Source organism: Pteropus alecto, unplaced genomic scaffold (assembly GCF_000325575.1).
Source record: "Pteropus alecto unplaced genomic scaffold, ASM32557v1 scaffold30, whole genome shotgun sequence".
In the NCBI taxonomy this organism is placed as follows: Eukaryota; Metazoa; Chordata; class Mammalia; order Chiroptera; family Pteropodidae; genus Pteropus; species Pteropus alecto.
In genome coordinates, this window is record NW_006429782.1 from 2,162,815 (window position 1) to 2,172,338 (window position 9,524).

General features: G+C 60.8%; 1 protein-coding gene across 4 annotated transcripts in view; it reads right to left on the reverse strand.

The window, feature by feature from the left end:
- Window positions 1-904: 904 nt before the first annotated feature.
- Window positions 905-9,524, reverse strand: part of PIP5K1C (phosphatidylinositol-4-phosphate 5-kinase type 1 gamma) — a 25,279-nt gene continuing 16,659 nt past the window's right edge. Inside the window, exons 15-18 of one of the 4 annotated variants that reach the window (XM_025043307.1) lie at window positions 8,068-8,191; window positions 6,567-6,644; window positions 4,085-4,168; window positions 905-3,813 (exon numbers count right to left, since the gene is read on the reverse strand). In XM_025043307.1, the coding sequence (XP_024899075.1) occupies window positions 3,811-3,813; window positions 4,085-4,168; window positions 6,567-6,644; window positions 8,068-8,191 (289 nt within the window). In that variant the 3' untranslated portion in view covers window positions 905-3,810. The other 3 variants (XM_025043312.1, XM_025043321.1, XM_025043318.1) reach the window with 3 other exon arrangements.

Below are 9,524 nucleotides of genomic sequence, written 5' to 3' on the forward strand. Positions count from 1 at the left end.
CTGGGGAGCGAGGTACCGGGCCCATTGTGCGCCGGGAAGCCCCGAGGTCGTAGGTTCCAGCCTATGTATTTTAGGGGTTAAGCCTTTTTTTTTTTCCTTTTAACTTGAATGACTCCCTGAGTTCCCCATCAACCCATTTTATAGATGGCGAAACTGAGGCTCAGAGACGGAAAGTCATTTTAACACTCGCCTCCCCTGACCCCGAAGAGGCAGAGTGGAGCAGCGATCGAGCTTTGTTCCCGGAGTGCTGGATGCCAGCTTTATACGCTCTGCTTCAGCTTGGTGCCAAGGCGCGGGGTGGGGGTGGGGGGCAGAGGGAGTCTTTCAAAGAACACCATCTCCCCACACCCTGATGACAACCCTGCTTATCGTGGGACATGGGTTGTCCCAGGGATGGGATGGCCCTACACGTCAATCGGGCCTGGCCCAGGGATCTTCTAAATGCAGATGCCTTCGTGAACGTCTCTATTAATCTTTGTTCAAAGGAAGCACCGCCCAGACCATTATAAGTGAGCCCTGCCGTTCTGCATCTCCACTGATTTCAAACTGGGTTGCCAAGGGTCAAGATCTGACTTTCAGAAACACAGGGTTTCTAAACTTGGGAGTCTGGAGGAAATATTTTCCCCTTAAAAGGGGTCCGTGCATTACTCAATTTGAGCCACACTTGGCAGACGGAATACAAACTTTGGGGAGTGTTTGTCCCTTTGAGTTGGACTGCACTGATGTCAGAAGCTTTTAAAAGCTTCTCATGCCGAACTGGAACCCGAAGGAGGCCATGGCTATTTAGGCATTTGGGTCCTGTTTTCACTTTTAAGTCTCATTAAAGTTTCATTTTGTTTTCGTGCAAAGCCGGGCCTCGAACTCCTAACCAGACCAGAGAGCCAAAGACAGGAAAAGAGGCAGCTGAGTTTATTACCCGATTTATTAGAGATCTCTCCAACGTAAAAAGGGAGGGGTGGGGATGGGGTCTAGGTCTGCATACAAGTGTTATGGGGCCAGCAGTGGCTGCACGGTTACAGAGGCGCCCACAAGAGGCTGCGCTCCAGATTGTCACACACCAGACCTCGGGGGCTGAGCACGTGGGACCCCCCCGGTGAGAATTAAGACACACAAGGTTTGCAGTTTTCATTGTTTCGAAATCAGTTCGGCCGTAAAAACGAGGCTGGGGTGGGGACCGAGGGGCTGCGGCAATAGTACCATGGCAAGAGACCCCACCGGGGACGGGAGTATTGCACTGAGCCAGGTGGTGGAGGGGGGTGGGTGAGAGGAGGCTGGCAGGGGGACTCATGGAAGATTCTACCTTGTCAGTCTCAGGAAATGCCTTTTGTTTTTACAGTACAGCAAGTCAGACGTGACCCACGTTCTCAGCGATGGCGGCCATCAGAGATGAGCCAGGAGGGAAATGGGGCAATTTACAGATTTCCATCCTGGGGGGACAGGATGACAGCTGGGTGGGTCCAGGGCCTTCTTGGCCGGGGGTTTGGGGAAGGCCATGAGTCCACTACACATTATAAATAAGGTCTTGCCTCCCGCCCCCGCCCCCGCCCCCCTGGAAAAAAATAAACAAGTGCCTCACACTGGCACGGTCCTGGGGCCACTTCAGCATTGAGGTGACCATTCTCTGAAAAGGACGACGACTGCAACACGAATTGGGTCTCCAAAGGCGTCTTCATGACTTAACATGAAAACAGAAATGTCACATCCAGGAGGTTTGCGAATTTCTCCTACAGCATCCAACTGGTGCACTTGTTCCGTGATTCATTCTGGAGAGCCTGAGGGGCCCAGCAGGGCCTGAGGACCTGCCGGGGCCATGCAGGTGGCCCCCCTCCTCGCTGCTATAGCTCCAGGTGTCCAAGGGTGCCGTGGACGCAGTGCCCACTTCTCCAAGGCTGCCTGCTGCTCTGCTCATCCCCACTGGGGCTCACGATGTCTCTGGCACCTGGCCTCTGGGGGCCTGGGTAGAAACCCTTACACTGGCATTTGAGTGACACAGCTGTCCCCATTTAGTCCTTGAGGTCTGAAACATACCTTCAGAGCTCCGTCTTCTCAACCTGCCTGCCCCCCTGGTGGGACAGGTCAGGGGCTGACAGGTGACTTGTGGCACTTGGCCAGGGTGCCTGCAGTTGTCTGAACTCCAGGTGTGTTTACTCCCCGGGCAGAAGGAAGAGGACGCTGTCTTGCCTCTCGTTGGGGACACCCGCAGGCTTGTTCTGATGGCTCCTCTGAGGGTCCCCTTCCCTAGGCCGCGTGGAATGTCCCCAGCGACCCTGCTCAGAACCGGGGGGCTGCCATCCTGAGGGGAGGGACCCTAGGGCACAGCCTGGCTCTCCAAAGAGGAGCTGATAACAGCCAGGCCCACAGATTCCTTCCAGCAGGCCATGTGAGCAGGGACGAGGAGGGATCCAACCGCGTCCCAGGAAGGAACAATAGCGTGTGCAGCTTGCGACGGACTCAAAAAGTGAGATCCCTGGACGGGTGGCTCTCCGGCTGTCTTGGGCTTCACCAGGGGGGCAAGGGCTGGGGGAAAACTCCTCCAGAAGGTACAGCATCCACTCTGAGCTGGCTCCCAGTTCCCCCCTCGAGGGGCTGAACTGCTGGGATCTGCAGAGCAGGCAGGTGGCCATCACCGACATTCCAGCTCTCGGGAGGTGGGAGTGAGTCTGTGAGGGCAGGACAGACCCTGCAAAGCTGTCGGCTCCAGCAGTCCCCTCTGGACACAGCAGGGCACCTGGCAGCTGCTCTGTGGGGCTCTGGGACCAGGAGTGGCTGCCCTGCTGAAGGTGACAAATCAAAAAAGTCTGTCATGATCTTCTTCTCCGTTCTTTAATCGGCATAGGCATCGCCATCACTTAACGAAGAGGCTGCCTGCCCCAGCCGGGGGAGCGTTTGCTTGACATGTCCTGTCCCTCCAGGCTGTGTGGCCTGCCCATGGCGGGCTGGGAGTCCCGTGGCTGAAGGACCGGACACCTGCTGTCAGAGTCAGACGTTTTGGGGAAAGCCTGCTTTGAAGGGGAGGTCCCCCATTATTCGGGCCCTGTCTTCTCAACAGTGAGGGGTCCTTGTGGAGGAGAGAGATGGCCACGGCCCTGAGCTCCGCTGAGAGGGGTGTCCACATTTGGGTCATTACCTGGCCGCTCCTGCTCCCAGGTCACCTGGGAGGCGGGGGCAGTGCGGCGGTGGCTGAGAAACAGACAGTGAGAGATGAGGGGTCAGCAAGGTGGAGAGCCACCCCCAGGCCACTGGTCAGCCTCCCACAAGGACAGGTGTCTGGCGCATGGCCCGAAAGCCTGAGCCCAGAGCGGCTGCAGGCGTGGGGAGCCGGTGGCCCTTCCCTCTGAGCCGCTCCGTCCACGATGGAGGGAGGCGGGGCGGAGTGGCTGAGGCGCAGGTCCCAGAGCTTGTTCCCTCAGCAAGACACATGCGAGCACAGCAAAGAACCGAAAAGTGCACGGGATGGAGCCGCTTCTTTCTCCATTGTCGGTTTTTTTTTTTTTCCCGTTTTCTTTTTCTAAAAAATCACACGTGAGCTGCTGTCTGTGCAAAGAGGAAGGACCCAAAATAAAGACATGATTGGACACTCAGGAAGGTTCACAGTATCGAAGGCGCAGGTCGTTGACGGCGCTGGGGCCGTCACACTCTGCCGCCCACCGGAGCACCAGCGACCGTCAGAGGGGAGGGCGTGGGCATGCGAGGTCCAGCGCGGCCGGGCGGCGTCTCCCGTGTCCCGGGCCGAGCTGGGCGGGCAGCGCCTCCAGGAAGTGGCCAGGGTGGCAGCGGGCGCTGCGCTCAGGGTGGGTGACTGCGTGGCGATTACTGCGGAAGGCAAGAGGGTGAGTGAGGGCGCAACGGGCAGGGGCCGGCCCCCTACCCGCTGGGTCTCCGCGGCAGCGCCTGGCCCCAAGGCTAATGCCCCGGGCCAGGGACCCTAAATGCCGTGAGGTGAGGGCTGGACACAGGCCCAAAGACTCCTCACGGGCCATTTCGCAGGGGGAGCCCAGACCTGCCCTCCCGCCCCAGACATCATCTTCCCATCTGTCCTCGGGGCGTCTGGAGGGCCGGGCTGGCGGGCCGTGGGCGCACTTACTGTGTCGCTCTCGCCGTCGGAGGCTGGGTGGGCCTGCGTGCTATAGTGGAGCGGGGAGTACACCCAGCTCCTCTCGTCGGCGGGCTGGAGGGCGGGCGGGTGGCGCGTGCAGGAGGGCGCAGAAGAGCGGGCGTGAGGCGGCACGAGAGAGGGAGGAGGAAGGAAGACACAGAAATAAAAGAGGCGGACCCGGACGCGGATGACGAGCGGGCAGCGCGCCCCGGCTGCCCTCTCCCTGGCAGGGGTCTGCCCCCAACCTGGGGGGCCCCGAGCCGGGGGGTGCCGAGTGGCTGCAGCGGTGGGGAGGGCAGCAGCAAGCGGTGAGTGCGGCAGGTGGCCGGGCGCAGCAGGAGCGGAAGGAGGGAGGCGGGGGCTCGGTGTGCTCTGCCTCCTCTGCCCCCCATGGAGCTGGAGGCCTGTCTGGGCCCAGCAGCACTTCGATCTTGGATCTTGCCTGCCACGTGGGCTCCAGGGGGTGCAGGCTGGTGGTGGCGGGAAGCTGGTCTTCTCCCAGCTGTCTGGGGAGGGGTCCCCACAGTGTCAGGCTGGCGGGGATGTCGCACATCCCTGCCAGGTCTGCTGCCATCCTGAGAACTTCTCTGAGCCCTGAGACCTCGTCAGGGCTCCGTGGCCGCCTTTTCCTCTCTTCCTCCTCTCTCCCGAAGCCCCGCCCCCTGGCCTTCAATGCTTGAGGCCTGAGGGCGCCTACCCCTGCTTGGCCTCTGCTGGGAACAGCATGCCTGAGCGGGCACCTGCCTGACCATGTCCGCCTGGGTGTCCCAGGGCCCCTAAACCCATCGCAGCCACAGACAAAAGCCACGAGACCCGAACCTTCTGCTCTCAGTGTCGGCCAGGGCCACCCGCTGCTTCTGCCCCTCTCTGTGCCCGCTCAAGCCCAACCTTCCTGCAGCTCTTGCTGTGACACCCCCCTCACAGGCCAGCCCCCCGAGCTCACGTAAGCCACTCAGGCTGCTGGACACTGTGGGCCACTCATTAAGGCCGTGCTGCCTGGTCCGGAGCCACGTATCCCGGGAGGCCTGTGCCCATCTGCCGACTGGCACAAAGGCGCGTGGGGCAGCAAGGTGAGACCCCGGCACAGGCCGTGCATGTCCTTTAGACTGTCATGGTGCAATAAACACCCGGCCAGCAGTGGCGGCTTGATCTGCCTCCCCCGTCCCCCTGGGAGCCACTCCTGCCCAGGGCCCAGCAAAGGGTGGCCATGGCAGGTGCTCAATGTTGGGGTAGTTGGCCTGCTGGGGCTCAGGGTGTAGAACGAGCAGGTCCCTACAGGAGCCCTGCAGTGAGCTGGGCCTCGGGGAGGAAGAGACTCAAAAACTGGCGATGACCCCACTAAAGTCAGCTGAAGGCACGTCCTCCCACAGGCCGGCCTGAGGGTCCCTCCCGCTGCTGGTCCAGCTGTCCTCTCCTCCCATCCAGCCCCCACGCTTCCGTTTCCGCTGCACCCCTGCCAAGAAGCCCTTTCCTCTTCCTCTGCACACCCCACACGTCTTTCAAAGTCTGGGTCAACCCCCTCCAGGACCCTGTGCAACCTGCTGCCCCAGAGGCCCCAGCTGCTGGATCGTGGACCACCTTGGGAAGACAGAGAGTGGCAGGAGGGGCTGGGGACGTGGTCTCCACTCCTCGGGGCAGCCCGGCAGCGCCCAGCACGCAGCGACTTGCAGAGGGTCTTGTTGGGGCCGGAGGCGAGCCTCCAAGGGCCATCCTCGAGAGCAGAAACTCTGGCCTCAGCGCCTCACCGGGCCTGCCTGCCTGTGCTGTCTGGCTTTGGGCAGGTCATTCGCTCTCTCTGGGCCCCTCTGTGTGAGTCATGACAATGACAGGACTGATGTGGCCGTCACTACACGACAGCCACGTTGCATCCCGAGCATGCTGAGGGGACAAGTGATTACTACACATGGCTGCCTGAGGGTCTGGATATAGACTTTGCCTAAACCATGTGCTTTCGTGGGCTCCCTGCAGAGCCAAGGCCTCAGCTTCTCCATCTGTGAAACGGGTAGAGACACCGACTCCTCTCTCCTGCAGCTAACAGCGCAGCTTTGCAGTCCCTCACTGACCTGTGTGGCTGTCCCCATGAGAGGGCCAGATGCCCCTTGGGTAGCCGTTAGCAGCAAGGTCTAAATGAGTGAGAAGCGTCCGCCCAACTGGTCCCTGGCCCGGGAGGGCTGGGACGAGGGGCAGAGGCAGCCCGGGGCTCGGGGTCAGATGCAGACCCCGCCATGTCCAGGCCCCCTCAGCCTGGGCAGCACACCTGCGGGCCACTGAGGCCCACCTCCCAGGAGATGAAGCAACCTCACTGCGAGACACACAGCACGGTGACCTGCACAACTGCCCTCGGCTGCTGTGATCATTTTCCCCAGGTCCCTTCTCAGAGGGAGAGGGACGGACAGGCCCTGAGGCTCCCGCCTGTCCCAGGTGGCGGGGCGGGGGCTGGGCTCCCTGGAGGCCTGCTGTGGTCACTTACAGTCCCCGAGGAGCTCAGCGTCACGGCCCGCAGTCGGCGATGCCGGGGAGAGTAAATCCAGTACCTCCCATCTGTGAACTGGGCGGGCCGGGCGGGCGGAGGAGGCAAAGAGAGGACAGGATGAGGCGACAGGAATCCAGGGTGCTCGGGCCAGGCAGGGCAGGGGGGGAGGTGCTGGGGGCGGTGAGCTGATGGCCGAGCAGGAGGAGGGTTTGGGGTGGCGGGGTCACACTGTGGCCACTGCCTTCTCTGCTGCATGTGTGGCATGGCCACCCACTCAGGACACGGCCTGGCCGCCTCATACACTGACTCAGAGGACAGAACCTAAACCAAGCCCCCAGGAACGGGGCGACGACGGCGGGTGGCCGGACGCACAGGGTTTGCCGGCTCTGGGCCTGGTGGGGACCCGCAACCCGGCAACACAGGCTCAGGATGGCGGGCGCTGGTGGCCGTGAAGCAGCGACGGTGGCGTTGGGGCAGGCTCGCCCGAACGGCCCTGAGGCCTGGGAGCGTGGGGGCCGGCACCAGGACCAGGGTGGTGGGCAGGCCCCAGCTCACCATCCCTGCGGGGCAGAGCCATAGATGAAGGTCTGAGAACGGGGCGGCACCTGGGCTGCAGTGTCTGGCCCTCCTGTTGCAACTGGGGCCATCTGACCCCTGACCTACTGTCGGGGTCCCTGGACTGGACCTGGCAGGATCCCTGGCCACCCAGCACCCAGCTCACCCAGGCTCCCGGCTCATCCAGCCCATCCGCCTATGGGAGACGCAGGAGGGCAGGCAGGCTCTGGTGCCGGGAGGAACTGCGGGCCCCAGCACAGGGCCCCTTCCCGCTCTGATGACCCTGCTTGTCCAGCAGCAGCATGTCTTCGTGGCCAGTGAAGGTGACAGCATGTGGCTCACCTGCCTCTTGCTGCAGTCCTCTGTCCCCCGGAGAATGGAGCCCACCGGCCACACCCACCACCCAAGAGAAAAAGACCCTCTGCATTTCCAGCCACCCTGGCCAGCCCGGCAATGCCCAAGGACCCGGGGGCCCAGTGGGGCTGAGCTCCTGAGGACCTGGATGTTTCCTAGGGGGACAGGGTGGCACAGCGGACCTTGGCTCATGCCAGCCAGGTGGCAGTCACACAGTCTGCGGAGGAGGGTCCGGGCCTTCCAAGTCTCCCGGCCTTGGAATGGTTGGGCCTGGGTGGCGCTGGGCAGGGCGGTCACACACCATGTGAGCGTGTACATGTCCAAGAGCATGCATGGGAGTGTGAGTGTGCAAGAGTCTGTGCATGCTGAGGTGAGCACAGGTGGCGAGTACGTGAGCACATGTGCAAGTGTGCAAGCCTTTCAAGTGTGAATGTGTGACGTCCGTGTGAGTGCGAGTGGCTACGTGACGTGTCCGTGTGTGTGTGAGCATGTGTACTCGTGTGTGCAATGTGTCAACGTGAGTGTGTGTGCCACGTGAGCGTGTGTCTGGTCAGGAACCCACAATGGGAGAGAGGCCCGGGTGACTTACAAAGTAGAGGTCAGCAGCAGGCGCGTCCTCCTCGTCCGAGGCCTGGCTGGCGGGCTCCGAGGCCTGGCTGGTGGTTTCCACTTCTCCAACGGCAGCCGAAGCACAGGCCGGGGAAGCCTCCGCCCTGGGGACAGGGGACACAGGAGTCCTAGGGTGGGGCTCTGGGCAGCAGCAGCCTTCCCCGCACCCGCCTGCCCCCTCCTCCCTCATCAGCAAATCACCACGGAGACGAAAGTCTCAGGAAGCCAAAGAAAAGCAACCCCCCAATACTGCTGGGGCCCAGGTAATGATGGCCAATTGGGCGGCTCCCCGCGACCCCTCAGGTACACGCACCATCCTGGCCTCTCCACTCACTCACTGTGCAGCCACGGAGCTCACATTCCTTCCCTGAGCCTCAGTTTCCTCATCTGTAAAGTGGGGACACGGCACTGTTCTTCTGTGCCGGGCCCACTTGAGAACCTTGTGACGCCCCTCAGGGGGAGGGGGTGCCGCTGTCCCATGCCACAGACGATGAGACTGAGGCTCAGAGGGATGGTGAGGCTCATGCCCAGGCCTTGGCTGGTGGCTCTGTGACCACCACAGATTTTCATTTCATGAATAAAATGACAAGCTCTAGGGTGACAGAGCACCTCTAACTGTGGCCAGGTTGTTCCCCCGTCATGTTTGAGGTTTGGCTGTTTCTCTGGGCAAAGACTGAGACACGTGTCACACTGCAAAACTCCAGTTATCGGCAAAAAAGTGGGCAGGGGCAGAGATCGGTGAGTGTGAGCATGTGCACACACGTGTGTGTAAAACAGACTCTTCATGGCCAAGTGCAGCCTGGTAATGTGTGCCACGAACGCTAAGTAAGGCCTTTGGAAACAGAACGAAAACTCTGAATCGTAGAATTAACCAGATGAGAAACAAGCAAGGACGTAAACTGAATGGAGCAATCAGTACCTCGGACAGAGCGGGCTCATGGGGGACTCCCCATCCCCACAGGGACCTCCCCATCCCCACGGAGAATACACATTTCTCTCTCACCCCCACAGACGTGAAAAACGACTGTGGCTCTTCACCAGAAAGACTTTATCTGCTAAAAAAATTAGCACAGATTTTTTCAGGCCACTTTCTTTAATCCAAAATTTAATAAAATTAGAAGTAAGTACTAAAAGGGTAAAAAAAAAAAAAAAATCCTTAAGCGCCCAGAAGTGGAGAGACACTGCTAAATGAATCTCAGTCCAGGGCCCCCACAGCACTGTCGATATTGGGCCAGGTAACTCTCTGCGGGCCATTCGGGCACTGAGGGGAGCTGAGCAGCATCCCTGGCCCCACCCACTTGATGCCAGGAGCCCCACAGTGTGACAGACACAGATGTCCCTAACCGCCCAGTGTCCCCTGGTGGCAGGACTAGTCTCAGGTGGTTGAAAATCACTGCCTTGGCTCAAAGGGGACATTAAAAGGAAAGTCACTAACTA